The 15993-nt window shown below is 37.0% G+C and overlaps 1 protein-coding gene across 2 annotated transcripts in view; it reads left to right on the forward strand.

Moving 5' to 3' along the window:
• The window catches only part of LOC127005482 (lachesin-like), a 121768-nt gene that overhangs the window by 89277 nt on the left and 16498 nt on the right, over nt 1–15993 (forward strand). For both annotated transcript variants that reach the window (XM_050874381.1, XM_050874380.1), the window contains exon 4: nt 8362–8489. In XM_050874381.1, the coding sequence (XP_050730338.1) occupies nt 8362–8489 (128 nt within the window). The remainder of the gene's footprint in view (nt 1–8361; nt 8490–15993) is intronic.

Below are 15993 nucleotides of genomic sequence, written 5' to 3' on the forward strand. Positions count from 1 at the left end.
GAAGAAGGGAAAGAGAGAGAGAAAGAGAGAGAGAGGTGGACGAATCGAAGAGTGGAGGAGAATATTGAATAAAAGAGAATGAGAGAGAACAGAGGAGTAAACACGCGATAGAGGGAGAAAAAAAACATAAAAATGTGAAAATGTAGAAAGCAGTTTGACGAAAGAAGGAAGGAGAGGAAAAATCAATAAGGACAAGAATGAAAGGAAAAAGCAGGAAATGGGAAAGAAAAAACGACAAAACAGATAAAGATGAGAAAGAAGAAAATATCAGCTAACAAGGAAGATGGAAATAGAGGGAAAGAATAAGTAGGAAGAGAAAGAAGAATTAGGAAGATTTATTTTACCTTACAAGAAAGAGAGATAAAAGAAGAGAACAACAAGAATGGGCGAAACGGAAGGAGAATGAGATTATTATATACGTAAATAGAAAGAGGAAAAGACAAGAATAAATATAGGGAAAGAGGAAAGAAAGATAAATACAAAATGATGAGCGGGAGAATAAGAAAGAGGAAAAAGGGAAAAGGAAGAATTAAAAAAGGTGTTTAGATATGTTAATAGAAGAAGAAAAAGCAATAGGAAAGATATGAAAATGAAGAAATGAGGGAAACAAGTAGATGATGAAAGGAACGAAGGAAGAACGAAAGAATTAGAAAAGGTGGTAAGATATGTAAATAGAAGAAGAAAAGGCAATGGGAAAGAAAAGAAAAGGAAGAAATGAGGGAAACAAGCGGATAATGAAAGGAACAAAGGAAGAATAGGAAATAAGGAAAAAATGAAGAGAAATGAAAGTAGGTGATAAGTTCTGTAAATAGGAAGAAGAAAAATGTATTAGGAAAAATATGAAACGAAGAAATTAAGAGAAAACAGCGGATAATGAGAAAAAAGAAAGATGAAATAAATGTGAAAAAAAGGAAGAATAAGGAAAAGTAGTTAATTAGATTCGCAAATAAGATGAAGAAAAAAGGAAAACAATAGGAAAGATATGAAAGGAGGAAACAGAGACAAAGCGAATAATGAGAGAGAAAAACGAAAGAGGAGAAAAGGAAGAAGAAGGAGGAGGAAATGCAAGCAATTAAGATCAGAAAATAGAAGAAAAAGGAAAGGCAATAGAGGAGAGATGAAGTAAAGAAAGATAGAAAGAAAACGGAGGATAAAGAAAGGAAGAAAGACGAAACGAAGAAAGAATAGCGAGATAGAGGGAGGGGGGGGGGGGCGAGGAATATGAACACCTTTTACCTGCACGAAATTACCTGGGCCGCGCAAAGGTGAACAGCAATAGGAGAGAGAGAGCTCGCAGGACGCTCACATCAATTAGGCAAAAATCAAACAGACCCCGATGCGTTTCTCTCTCTCTCTCTCTCTCTCTCTCTCTCTCTCTCTCTCTCTCTCTCTCTCTCTCTCTTCTCTCTTTCTTTCTTTCTTCATTTTTCATTTCTTTCTCCTTTTTTCCTTTCTTTCCTTCCTTTCTCTCTCCACTTTTCTTTCTTTTTCTTGCAGTCTCTTACTATCTCATTTCTTTATTTCGTCCCCTTTTCCGTTTTTCTTTACTCTCAAAATTTTATCCTTCCTTCATTCCTTCCTCTTTTTCTTCCCCCTTTTTCCTCTTTTCCTGTATTTTTTATTGTCATTTTTTTCATTTCTGCCCTCCTCTCATTTATCTTTCTCTTTTTCTCTTCTCCATCCTTTTCCTTTTTTTGTTTTCTTCTTTTTTATTTCTTTCCTGCATTTTTCCTTCTCTCAGCACTCTGTTCACCCCTTCATTCACTCTTTTTCTTTCTCCTTCCATTCTCTCTCTCTCTCTCTCTCTCTCTCTCTAACAATACAAACGAACACGCAAGGCCACCAGTTTCTCTTCTCCATTTAGCTTTTTCTACTCTTTCCCTTTTTTTACGTTTCCCCTTTTTTTTCACGGTTTTACTTTTTTTTCCCTGCGTCGTTTGTATGCGGCTAAAATCTTAATCGTACGAGGGGACGCAGACGGCTCTTCTGACGGCCCGGGGAAAGGGGAAAAGCGGGGAGGCGAGAGGGGGAAAAAAGGGGAGAATTGTGTGTCTTTTGTTTAGGCCAGAGTGGGGTTGGGGTGGTGGTGGTGTTGGTGGTGAAGTGGTGGAGGATGTGGGTTGGTGGTTGTGGATGCTGAGGTGTTACTGGGGAAAAGGAAAGGACAGCGGGTTGGAAGGTAGGATAGAACGAACGTAGATAGATAGATATGGCGGGAGGGAAAGTGGGAGGTAGGTAGACAGGAAGGGAGGTAGAAAAGTATGCAGATAGATAAGTACGTAGGAAAGGTAAGTAGATAAACAGGTAGATAAGAAACTAGGTATATAGGAAAGTAGGTTTGTACGTAGGTGGGAAGGAAAAATAATGAATGAAAATATGAATGAATGAATGAAACGGGGATGGAGGGAAGGATGGAGGGGAGAGAGGAAGGAAGGAAGGGAAAAAAGAAAGAAACGCGAATAAACAGGAAGATAAGAAACTAGTTATATAGGAAAGTAGGTTAGTACTTAGGAGGGAGGGAAATATAATGAACGAAAATATGAATGAGGGAAGATGGAAGAGAGGATGGGGGAGAGAGGGAGGAAGAGAAGAAGGAAAGAAAGATAATGTAAGCAAGTTATACGCGAAAAAAACAGGTAGATAAGAAACTTGGTACATAGAAAAGTAGGTTAGTACGTAGGTGTGAAGGAAAATAATGAATGAAAATATGAGTGAATGAATGAATGAATGAAGGGAGAATGGTAGGAAGGAGGGAGGAGAGAGAGAGAGGAAGGGGAGAAGGAAAGACAGATAGTGAAAGCAAGGAAAACGGGAAAATAAATATAGCAAATCAGATACAATAGAGAAATAAAGCATAAAATAAGAAAACAAAATGAAAGAAGAAAATAGCTCACCCTGCAGCAATAACAAGCAAATAACAAGAACAAAATAACCGAGAAAATAAAAATAAAGAAATATGGATAAAAAAGAAACGAGATGAAAGTGTTAAAAGATGAAATATTTTACCATAGATTAAAAAACGTTAAAAAATAATAAAGAAAATGTGGTTAAAAAATGATGAAAAAGAGTTATTATTATAAGGTGGATGTAAATACTATAAGAAAAATAATATAAAGTAAATAAAATAAATGTATCCCAAAATGATCTTCTCTCTCTCTCTCTCTCTCTCTCTCTCTCTCTCTCTCTCTCTCTCTCTCTCTTACTGTGCCTCCTTCCACCAAAAAAAAAAGAAAAAAGAATAGTAAAAATTGTAATTGAAGTGGAGATATGCAGTGAAAAATGTAAGTTCGTGTGTGTGTGTGTGTGTGTGTGTGTGTGTGTGTGTGTGTGTGTGTGTGTGTGTGTGTGTGTGTGTGTGTGTGTGTGTGTGTGTGTGTGTGTGTGTGTGTGTGTGTGTGTGTGTGTGTAGAGGCGTGTGACGTTGAATAAACTAGTCCTACTAAATATTTAAGGTCTATTGACATAACTCGTTCTTTAGAAGAGGAGGAGGAGGAGGAGGAAGAAGTTACGTTGACAAGAAGGAGAATAGAGTGTGAGATATTCCTTTCCTCCTCCTCCTCCTCCTCCTTCTCCTCCTTGTCCTTCTCCGCCTTCTCTTTCTCCTCCTCCTCCTCCTCCTCCTCCTCCTCCTCCTCCTCCTCCTCCTGCAATCACAATACAACATCTCCTTTCAATGTCCATATCTCGCTCTCCACTTATCCTTCTTTCCTCCTTCATCTCCTTCAATCTCCTTCGATCCTTCACACGCGTCCTTCCATTCTCTCCCCTCTCTCTCTCTCTCTCTCTCTCTCTCTCTCTCTCTCTCTCTCTCTCTCTCTCTCTCTCTCCATCATTTCTTTCTTCCTCCTGTCATATTCATCTCCATCTCTCTCTCTCTCTCTCTCTCTCTCTCTCTCTCTCTCTCTCTCTCTCTCTCTCTCTCTCTTTTCTTTCTTCATTCTTTCTCTCTCTTTTCCTTTCTTTTTCTTTTCTTTTTTTATTTTCTCTGTCATGTTCTTTTTTTCATCCGTCTTTTTTTCTTCTTAATATTTTCTTTCATTCTTTACTCTTTCTCTTCTGGTATTTTCCCTCTTTCTCCTTCCTTTGTTTCTCTTTTCTTTCTATTCCTTATTATTGTATTTTTTCTTTGTCTAATATCTCTCTCTCTCTCTCTCTCTCTCTCTCTCTCTCTCTCTCTCTCTCTCTCTCTCTCTCTCTCTCGGGCTCGCTCTACAATAACAACGTACAATTTTCATACACAAACGATCCCTCACAGACAACAGTTTGCAATCACATTCACGCACTCAATCACGGACTCCATCAGCCAATCACGAACCACCACGGACACGCTCACGAACCAATCACAGGCCACCACCACCACCACCACCACCATCCCCGCCGTCATTTCGTGTAGGTAGAAATATCCTGAAATCCTAGAGTATCGTTTTTTATCCTTATGTATCCTCCATTATTTTCTTTCTCGTGTCTATGGATATAAATAAATTTCTATGTAATTCTTTTTTTTTGTGCATTTATAGAGCTCTTTTAAGGATGTGTGTAAGAATCCTGAAATCCTAGTGTATCCTTTTCTTATCCTGCATTATATCCTTTCACGCGTCTATGCATATGAATAAAACTGTGTAATTCCTTTTTTATTTATTTTTTGCATTTATAGATCGCTCCTAAGGATGTGTAGGAGTCCTGAAGGAGTTAATATATCCTATCGTTTCCTATGTATCCTGTGCAGACTCCTTTTTTATTTTACGTTAAGGGCGAGTTACAAGACACTAAATATATTACTCTAAGCACATGTCTCAAAACAACTCCGATCCTATTTATATATTTTGTTTATCCTGTTTTCTCTCTTAACAAATCTTATAGAAATACGAATTCAACTTCTCTCACAATATCAAACGCTTCATCTATCTTTGAATTTGATCTTCCATAACAAACTCTTTTCTACAAATTCAGATCTTATCTATTTATCTTGTTTATCCTGTTTTCTCTCCTGACAAATCTTCTACAAACACGATTTCAACCTCTTTCACAATATCAAACGTTTCATCGATCTTTGAATTTGATCTTCCATAACAAACTCTTTTCAGCAAATTCAGATCTTATCTATTTATCTTGTTTATCCTGTTTTCTCTCCTGACAAATCTTCTACAAACACGATTTCAACCTCTTTCACAATATCAAACGCTTCATCTATCTTTGAATTTGATCTTCCATAACAAACTCTTTTCAGCAAATTCAGATCTTATCTATTTATCTTGTTTATCCTGTTTTCTCTCCTGACAAATCTTCTACAAACACGATTTCAACCTCTTTCACAATATCAAACGCTTCATCTATCTTTGAATCTGATCTTCCATAACAAACTCTTTTCTGTAAATTTCCTTACATCCTTTGCTCCCGTCTTCAGACTTGATATACTGTAACCCAAACTATCGTACTTATCTTTGTTTTTATCTTTCGCTATATATATCTCGTTTTCCCTTCGTCCACAAACATCCTTACATCTTTAAACATCTTGAAACTTGATATACTGTCACGCAAAACTATCGTACTTATCTTTTTTTTTTTTTTCGCTATATATATCTCGTTTTCTGGTATCTGTTTACTGATATATCTCGCTTTCCTTTCGTCCGCAAACATCCTTACATCTTTAAACATCTTCAAACTTGATATACTGTCACGCAAAACTATCGTACTTATCTTTTTTTTTTTTTTCGCTATATATATCTCGTTTTCTGGTATCTCCTTTCTGATATCTCTCGTTTTCCTTTCGTCCTACTATCTCTATTTTAACTCTCTTCACCTACTACTGTTTATCTTCCCCCCTCCATCATCTACCATATCTTACAATCTTACCTTTTATCCAACGCCGTATAATCTTTCGTCTCAATGCACATCAAACAACTACCATTATTTCCTTATGTATTTTTTTCAATAATCTACGCTCTCGTCTTACATAACAATCTATTTTTTCGTATTTTATGGTTTCCTCTCAGATCATAAAGAGGAACCACGAATTTACGACTTTCCTCACATCCTTCGTTTTCATCCTCAAGATCTTACATAACGAAAACAACCTAACTCATTTTCTGTCCTTTTTTGTGTTCTGTTATTCACCTTCTTTTCTTCTTTCCCTGCGAAGCGCACACAACCGAACGCAATTTATGTTTTCATCCATATTCAATTACTCCATCTCATCTATTTTTCGCATGTATTCTATTCTTCGCTTTAGAGAGCTAACGCAACAGTTTCCCCGTACTTTCTGAGCTCACCCATATCCAATTTGCTCATCTCATCTATTCAATTATTCGCTATGGAGTCAACACACGGGCCTCCACGTCATATCTCTTCTTCGTTCTCTCCCATCTTCAAAGTCTTCCCGAGCGATTTGATCTTTCACCTTTCCTGGAAGATTCATAACATTTCTCATCGATCTCATGTTTTCCTGCTCATCATTCCACGACCCACGCGATTTTGCAATGTCTGTGATGCCTTACAAATCCACCTTATTTTTCCCCCTTCCACGAAATCATTACAATCTTCATTCTTCATTTTTCGCGTACCTTTAATATCTTCTGGTCTGCCCCGAACATAACACATATCGGGAATTTTCCTTGTCGCTTGATATCCTACAAATCCTTCTTATTTTTCCTCCTTTTACGAAATCATTACAATCTTCATTTTTCATTTTTCGCGTACCTTTAATACCGTTTGGTCTGCCTCGAACATAACACATATCGGGAATTTTCCTTGTCGCTTGATATCCTACAAATCCTTCTCCTTAATTTTCCTCCTTTTACGAAATCATTATAATCTTCATTCTTCATTTTTCGTGTACCTTTAATACTGTTTGGTCTGCCCCGAACATAACACATAACATTTGCCTTGTTGCTAGATATCCTACAAATCCTTCTTCTTAATTTTCCTCCTTTAACGAAAACATAATCTTCGTTTTTCAGCATCCTTTTCATCTTTCTAGCTTGTGTTTTTTCCCAGCATATAACTAGCAGGATTTCGTCACGTCTCTGGTATCCTACAGATGCTTAACTTTCCTCCTTCAGCCAGTCCTTAGGGTCTTCAATGTTCGGCATCATCAGCTTCCCCATCCAGTCGTGTTTTGCGTTTTAAACAGAAGTAAAGAACACGGCTTTGCTATGTCTTGGGTGTCCTGCAAATTCCCGTTTTTTTAGTTTCCGTTCCAAAATCGTTCCAATCTTTTTGAATCTTTAGTATGCTTCCCCTCCCAAAATCGTTCCAATCTTTTTGAATCTTTAGTATGCTTCCCCTCCCAAAATCGTTCCAATCTTTTTGAATCTTCAGCATCCTCCGCCTCCCAAAATCGTTCCAATCTTTCCATTCTTCATCATCCTCCGCCTCCCAAAATCGTTCCAATCTTTCCATTCTTCAGCATCCTTCCTCTCCCAAAATCGTTCCAATCTTTCCATTCTTCATCATCCTTCCTCTCCCAAAATCGTTCCAAACTCCTTCATTCTTCAGCATCCTCCGCCTCCTCCTTATTCATTCGTGTCTTTCGTGACAAACTGACAGAAGACGATTTTCCTATCCTTCAAATCCACCTTTTTTTCCTAGTTTTCCTCCTCATACAAAACCATTCCAACCTTCCTCCTTCTTCGGTATCCTTCGCTTCATTCTATCTATTTCTCGGCTCCTCGTCTCTTGGTATCTACTTTTTGCTCTCTTCGCCTCCTATCATCTGTTTATCTCCCTCCTTTGCCTCCTACTATCTACTAATAGTCATCTTTCTCCTCCCTTTTTCTAATTTTGCTTTCCTTACCTTCCTCTAATATGATAATCCCTTTTTTCTTCCCTTTCTGTCAACGCTTTTCCTTCTTTTTCTTGCAGTCTAATTCTATCTCATGTCTTTCTTTCCTTCCCTTTTCCGTTTTTCTTTACTTTCAAAATTTTACCCTTCCTTCATTCCTTCTTCTTCTTCCCCTTTTTCCTCTTTTCCTTCCTTTTTCGACTATTAATTTTCATTGTTCCTTCGCTTTCTGCTATCTGCTTTTCTTCCTCCTTTCCCTATTACTATCTATTCCCATTTTCTCCTTCATCTCCTGCTAATTATTTATCGATCTCCTTCTCTTCTTATCTATTTCATGGCCTCCTTTGCCTCCTACTATCCCTCTTTTAACTTCCATCATCTACTACTCTTCATCTTCCCGTCTCCATCATCTTCAACTATCTATATTTCATCCTCCTTCTATTCCTACCATATATCGCATCTCATACCACCTATCGCCTATCACCTCCAAGTATCTATATTTAAACCTCCTACACTTCCTATTACATATCGTTCCCCTCCTTCGCCTGCTCCTGCTCACCCCTTGTTCTCCTCCCTTACAGAGCCGGAGACGGTGATTCTCGGAGGCCCTGACGTCTATATCAACACAGGTAGCCGCCTCGCTCTTACCTGCAGTGTCAAGTTTAGCCCCGAGCCTCCCGCCTTCATCTTTTGGTACCACGAAGACAAGGTAAGAGAGAGAGAGAGAGCTAGATAAACATGTATAGATTGATAGATTGACAGGGGGATGCAGAAGGGAGTAGAGGTTGTGAATATTTACATGTTTATTTTTCTTTTTGACATCAGAGGACACGGCTCAAGGGCAATAAAAAAAAAGTATAAAAAACACCCGCTACTCGCTGCTCCTATGTGTTTTTAGTGCGACGGAGACCAGGTATGAGACAGGTAGAAAAGATAGAGACGTAGGTATAAAGATGGATAGATAGATAGATAGATTGAGAGAGGAGAGAGAAGGTAAGCTGTTTGTGTGTTCATGTGTGTGTGTTTATAGAGGCAGGTACATCGGCGGACAGGTAGATTGGTAGATAGATGGAAAGAAAGATTGATAGAGAGTGAAAGTGGAGGCGGAGGAGGTTGTTTGTGTGTTCATTCGTTTGTGTGTATTTCAGGTGCGACGAAGAGAAAGTGAGAGACGGGTAACACAGGTAGATAGATAAATGGAAAGGCTGATAGATGGTGAAGGGGGAAGGGAGACAGGGAGGTGGATTTATAGATAGGGAGAGAGAAAGGGAAGGTGTTGTTTGTTATTGTGTGTGTTCGTGTGTTTGTGTGTTTGTGTGTCTGAAGGTATAACTGTCCCTTCTATATTACTCAGTGTTGCAACTTTGATTTACTGTATCGATATATCTTGCTTTCCTTATGTCTTTTATTTTTATTTACTTCCTTCTTCTTGGTATTCAATTATCTTTCTTTCTTCACTTCCCTTATTGATTCATTCGTTTATTGATAGGTTTGTTCTCTCTCTCTATTTTCACTCTTTCGTTTTCATCAGTTTTTTTATTATTTTCTTTTTCTTCTGTATTCCTTTGCTTCATCATGTTATTCTTTCATTCCTCATTTTCTTTCTCTCTGTATTTCCTTTCTTCCATTCTCTCCCTCTCCCTCTCCCTCTCTCTCTCTCTCTCTCTCTCTCTCTCTCTCTCTCTCTCTCTCTCTCGCTGGTAGGGCAGAAAACACCATCGATTCCCTTTCCTCTGAACAACACCCATCCATCACTATCTATCAATCTATCAACTATCTATCTACCTGTCTATCTATCTACCTGGGAGCGCGTGTGTTCGTCTGTCCGTCAATCAAGATAAATAAAGGAAAACTCTAATCCATTTTCTTCACAAGTTCATCCATCACAGCCTTCGTTTATCGGTCTATCTACTTATCTCTTTATCTATCGACCTCTCAATTTTTTTGTGTGTTCGCGAATGGAATGATAAATTAAATAAAACCTTTTCCACCTTTTTCCTGGACACCCATCCATCATTCTGTCCGTCCTGCCCGTGTGCGTGTGCGTGTGTGTGTGTGTGTGTGTGTGTGTGTGTGTGTGTGTGTGTGTGTGTGTGTGTGTGTGTTTGTCTGTCTGTCCCTTCCGTGTGTTGATTCTCTCAGTCTATTTCGGAAAACAATGCCGGGTTAATACGTCTGTTGATCTGTGTGTGTGTGTGTGTGTGTGTGTGTGTGTGTGTGTGTGTGTGTGTGTGTGTGTGTGTGTGTGTGTGTGTGTGTGTGTGTGTGTGTGTGTGTGTGTGTGTTTGTCTGTCTGAAGGTTGAATCGCATCGTGTGACTCTGATTTCCATATTCGTCTGTGTCTGTCTGTCTGTCTGTCTGTCTGTGTCTGTCTGTCTCTTCTTAATGGTAGGGTATCCGTTTCCATTTTCTTTAAATTTTCTTCTTCTTTTTCCTCTTCCTCGTTCTCCTCGTTCTCTTCCTCTTCCTGACAACGTGACATCAAAATCGTTTTCACCAACTTGTCTGTTTCTCTTTCGTTCCTTTTCTCCTTTTCTTTTTCAATTCCATCTTTTACTTTTTTCGACATTTTTTTATTATTTATTTCATCGTATATTCTCCGATTGATTTTTTTCCATGTACATACCTGCATCTCTCTCTCTCTCTCTCTCTCTCTCTCTCTCTCTCTCTCTCTCTCTCTCTCTCTCTCTCTCTCTCTCTCTCTCTCTCTCTCTCTCTCTCTCTCTCTCTCTCTCTCTCTCTCTCTCTCTCTCTCTCTCTCTCTCTCTCTCTCATATCCTTCCTCCTCCATCTTCTCTCCTGCATCTATCCTCCCTCCTCCTCCTCCTCCTCCTCCTCCTCCTCCTCCTCCATATAAATTCATACACACGTCCCTTCCTTCTTCATTCCTCCTCCCCTCTCCATTCCAATCTTCCATTCCAACACACACACACACACACACACACACACACACACACACACACACAGCATCCTTGAAATAGCAATTATTCTAGTTTCTCTAATTCAGAAGAGAGAGAGAGAGATTTGAGTGGAAGGATGACGGACGGTGATCAAACAAATGTCTTGATGTGTTGTGTGTGTGTGTGTGTTGTCTGTGTGTCTGTCTTCTCTGTCTGTCTGTTTGTCTGTCCGTCTATCCGTCTGTCTGTAAGGAAGAAGGGGAAGGAGGAACGGTAGGAAGAAAAGAAGGGATTAAAAAGAGAAGGAAGGAAGGAAGGCAGAGGAATGAAGAAGGAAAACATTGCAAGAAAAAGAAACAAAGGGAAAGGAAGGAAGGAAAGAAGAAATGAAGGAAGGAAAAAAGGAAGGAAGGAAGGAAGAAACCAAGGATGGAGGGAAGAAAGGTGGGATGGAAGGATGGGAAATAAGGAAGGAAGGAAGGAAGAAGGGAAGAATAGTAAGAAAAGGGAAGAGAGAGAAAAGAGAAGAAAAATGTTACCTTTCTCTCACGTTTGCCTCTCTTTACTTTGCATCTTAATCTCTCTCTCTCTCTCTCTCTCTCTCTCTCTCTCTCTCTCTCTCTCTCTCTCTCTCTCTCTCTCTCTCTCTCTCTCTCTCTCTCTCTCTCTCTCTCTCTCTCTCTTCAAAAAGCAAAATATATAAATAAATGAATAAAATCATGTATGTATATTAATTTATTTTTTATTTTGTTTCCCTCTAACTTTTTTTCACCCTCATTTGATATTGTAATTGGACATCTATTTTATCTGATCTATTCTCCTGACTGAGTGTTAAATAGAAACTGTCTCCACCGAGCCATTTTAACGATAAGCGACGTTTTTTTTAGATAATTAATAAAAGTTTTCAAATGTAATTACGTGATTTACCTTTATTTTATTCGGCTTCTATTTGATGATTTAAATTTGTTCTTTTTTCCATTCTTTTTTTCCTTTCATTTTCTTTCTTTTTCTCTCTTTTCTATTTTCTTTCTTTAATTTTCTTTATTTTTTTCGAGAGACTTTTCAGATAATTAATAAAAGTTTTCAATTGTAATTACGTGATTTACCATTATTTTACTCGGCCTCTATTTGTGATGATTTAGATTTGTTCTTTTTTCTTTCTTTTTCCTTTCATTTTCTTTCTTTTTCTCTCTTTTCTATTTTCTTTCTTTCATTTTCTTTATTTTTTTTCGGTCTCGTCTTCCTTTTCCCTTTCTTTCTTTCTTTCTCTCTTACATTTCCTTCCTTATTTTTTTCTTTCGTTTCTTCTTTTTCTTTCTTTTTCAGCTATAAATGGATGTTAAGAACTATTAATTGCATCAGTCTTTCATTTCAATCAATCGAAAGCTTTATATAGAATTATTTTATTTAACATCATCATATTTTTTCATTCTTATTTATTTATACACCCTCCAGCTTCCATTCATTCATCTTTTTTCTGTTACGATTTATTTCATATTTTGTAGATTATTTTCTCTCATTGATTTCTTCCTTTAGTCTATCTCTTACAATCTTGCTTTCATTATTTTTTGCTTAACTATTTATTTTCCATTCTCTAGTTTTCACTCATTTAATTCTTCCTTTACCATATATTTCACCTTTCTTTAGCTTTCACACATTTATCTCTTCATTTATAAAACATTAAACACTTTCCGATCTATCATTCAATTTTTTTTTCCTTTGCAATATATTTTACACTCCACAATTTTGACTCATTTGCATCTTTTCCGACCTTATGATTTACACTCTTTTTAACTTTAATTTTTCTCTTCCCTTGCATTACTTAATTAAGCTCTCACATTATCATCCACTCTGATTTTTTTTTCTATCATATTTCTGTTTGATATTCATTTCCACTTTAAATTAACTCTCGAATCTGAAGCATGTTTGTCACACACTTTCCTCCTCTTTTTAAATTTCCTCCTAACTTTTTTTTATCTCCTCTTCTCCTGCTTATTTTCCTCCCCATTTCTTCTTCCGTTCATCAGTATCTCTTTTTCCTGTTCTCCCTTTCTCTGTTGTCTGTTCCAGTTCATCCTACTCACCACTCCTCTCTTTGTTTTATTTTCAGTCCAATTTGCGATTATCTGACCCCCAGGAGTTGATAGTTTACGGTTTTACGTTCGAATATTTCCAAACTTTCCGTGTACGTTCTCTCTCTCTCTCTCTCTCTCTCTCTCTCTCTCTCTCTCTCTCTCTCTCTCTCTCTCTCTCTCTCTCTCTCTCTCTCTCTCTCTCTTTCCAGTCCGGCGTTTTTTTTTTTTTTTAACTTCACCTCACTTTTCCGGCTCGATACGTAATTAAGTTCCTTTTTTATCTCTTACCTTTTTGCTATAGTTCTTTTTTTTTTACATATACATAATTTTTTTTCTCCTCCCTTTTAGTTGTTTTTGCTTTTTACCCTTTGCTCCTGTGTTTTTTCTAAATCATTTCTTCTTTCGTTTATCATTATCTTCCTCTTTCCTATTCAATTATTTTTTTCTGTTTTCTCCATTGTTTTGTCATTCTTTCCTCTCGTTTTTAATTCTTGCCTTTTGCTCCTGTTTTATTTTCTCTATCATTTCTTCTTCTCTTTATCACTATCTTTCTCTTTTCCTATTAGATATTTTTTTCTGTTTTCTCCAATGTCTCTTTTTTTTCATTCTTTCTCCCGTTTTTAATTCTACCGGTTTTTTTTCTATTTTTGCTTTTTCTGTCTTTATATTTTATCTCTCTTATCTGTTCTATCTTTTCTCTTTCGTTAATTACTACTACACTTTTTTATTCTTTAGTTTCTGTTTTTTCTGTGTTAGCTTTTTTGTCTTTCCTTCTCTACCGTTTGTAATTTTCCCTTTTGTTTTCCTTTTTGGGGGGTTGTTCTGTCTTTGTTTTCTCTGTTTCCTCTGTTTATTTTTTTCCTCTCTCTCCATTATCAACATCTACTTTTCATTTGTTTTTGCCTGTTCTGTATTTTCTGTTTCTTTGTTCACTATTGCTCGTTTTGTCTTCTTCCTTTTTTGTCACTTATATCTTTTAATATTGTCTATTCTGTTTTTTTATGTTTTCCTCTGTCATCCGAATATTCTCTTTCCCTCTTTTGTTTTTATCCTATTTCCTTTTTTTCCCTGTCTTATTTTTTCTGCCTTCCATTTTTACCTTCTCTTTCTTTTTTATTATTACTACGATTATCTTTTACTTCTATAAGACATTTACCTCTTACAATACAATACCTACCTTTTGTATGACACTATCCACATTTTCATATACGTACACTCTCACAAACATATATTATCCATTTACATCTCATATCCTTATTTTTTTTCTATACCATTATGCAACTTTTATCATCGAAGCTTATTTCAATTTTTAACCTTTCATTTCATATTTTTACACTACAATATTTTCCTTCTATGCTACACTATCTACATTTTCATATACACTCTCAAACATATACTCTCTATTTACATCTTCTTACTTTATTTCTTTTTCTATACCATTAAGCAACTTTTATCACCGAAGACTTTCAATTTTTAACCATTTCATTTCATATTTTTACACTACAATATTTTCCCTCAATGCTATAGTATCTAAATTTTCCATTACCTTTAGAAACCTTTATATTCTCGTTCACCTTCAAACTTCCTATTTTTTTACTCGGAATTTTCCTCAACGAAGCATATTTAGTCATTTTTTTCATCTACTTTTTATGAACTTTTTTTTCCCTCTTACGCAACCTACTCGAGCAATCAACTTTTTACCTACCTGCCTGGCTTCATTTACCTGGCTAGTCAATCATAGGAGTGAAACCTCTCTTTTGAAACCGACTCGGCTCGCTAACTCTTCTCTACTTTCGTTTCCCTTCATCTCCTCTCGCTCGTTTTTTACTCGTCTTCCTCAAAATCATCTTACAGTCCCTTTCCAACTTATCTTTCAAATTTTTCGCCTTTTTATCCCTTTTTTTATATCTCATTTACTTCCCTTTTTTTCTACATACTTTTCTCTAAGTTTCAATTTCTCTACTTTCTTCTTTTTACTTTAACTTTTTCCTTGGGCTTACTTCTTTACTTTTCTCCTCTCTCTTTACTCTCTACTTTTCCCTTCTTTGTTCTTTCTCCGCATTTCTCTTTTCTTTCTTTACTTTTTTCTATATTTACTTTCTCTTCGATTCATATTGCCCTTTTGTCTCTTCTTTCTCCTCTCTCCTTTCTCTCCTCATTTTCCTTCCATCGCTCGTTTCGTCTCCTTTTTCTTTCTAAATTCTCAACGAAAAAGAGTCTCACATTTTTTTACGTAAGACAAACGACTTGAATTTTATCTCCGCTCATCTTCATCTCTCTAATCTTCTCTCTTCTCTCCTCTCTCTTTCCTCTCCCTATTGAATTTCACCCCCTATTCTGCTCTTGTTTCATCTTTCACCTTAACCTTCCTTTTCTCTCCTCCTCTCTCTGTTTTATCAATCATTTTCCGCTTTGGTCTTCTATCAATGTTCCTAATCATCCTTATCCTCCCTCTATTAGATTCATTTTCTCTTTTGTTTTTTATCTTCACTCCTCTGTCTCCTTTTTCTACTCCACTCCACTTTCTCATATCCTCTTCTTAATACTCCTTTTCCTTCTCCGTCTCCTCTAAGAATCTACTTTTTCGCTTGCCCATTTATTAATACAACTACTTTTTTATCCTTCCTCTACTCTTCTGTTAACCCATTTTCTCCTCCTTCTACTCTTACTTATCATCCACCTCCTACTCTCGTGTATTTCTCTTTCTCCTCCTATTTCTATCCTATCATAAACTTCATATCCTCTTCTGACCTTCTTTTAAAACTTATTCTCCTTCTGCTTCTCCTTTAATCCCCATCCTCTCCTCTTCCTCCATTCATTCTTTTTCGTCTACTCTTACTATATTTTCTTCCTTGGTCTTGTGTTAGTATTCCTCTTCCTCCTTCTCCTCCTCCTTCTACTCGTAAATCTGTTTCCTCTTCTGTCTCTCTGTTAATACTTCTACCCCGTCATCATTTTTCTCTAGTTTCTCTTCAATCCCCCTCCTCCTTCTCCTCCTCCATTCATTCTTTTTCGTCTACTCGTTGCTATATTTTCCTCCCTGGTCCTGTGTTAGTGTTCCTCTTCCTCCTTTTCCTCCTTCCACTCGTAAATCTGTTTCCTCTTCTGTACTTCTGTTAATACCTCTCCTACTCCTTCATCATTTTTTCCTCTAGTTTCTCTTCGTCCTCCTCCTCCTTATGTTAGTGTTCCTCCTCCTCCTCCTCCTCCTCCTTCTACTCGTAAAACTGTTTCCTC

This window comes from Eriocheir sinensis, chromosome 30, assembly GCF_024679095.1.
Source record: "Eriocheir sinensis breed Jianghai 21 chromosome 30, ASM2467909v1, whole genome shotgun sequence".
NCBI classification, from domain to species: domain Eukaryota; kingdom Metazoa; phylum Arthropoda; class Malacostraca; order Decapoda; family Varunidae; genus Eriocheir; species Eriocheir sinensis.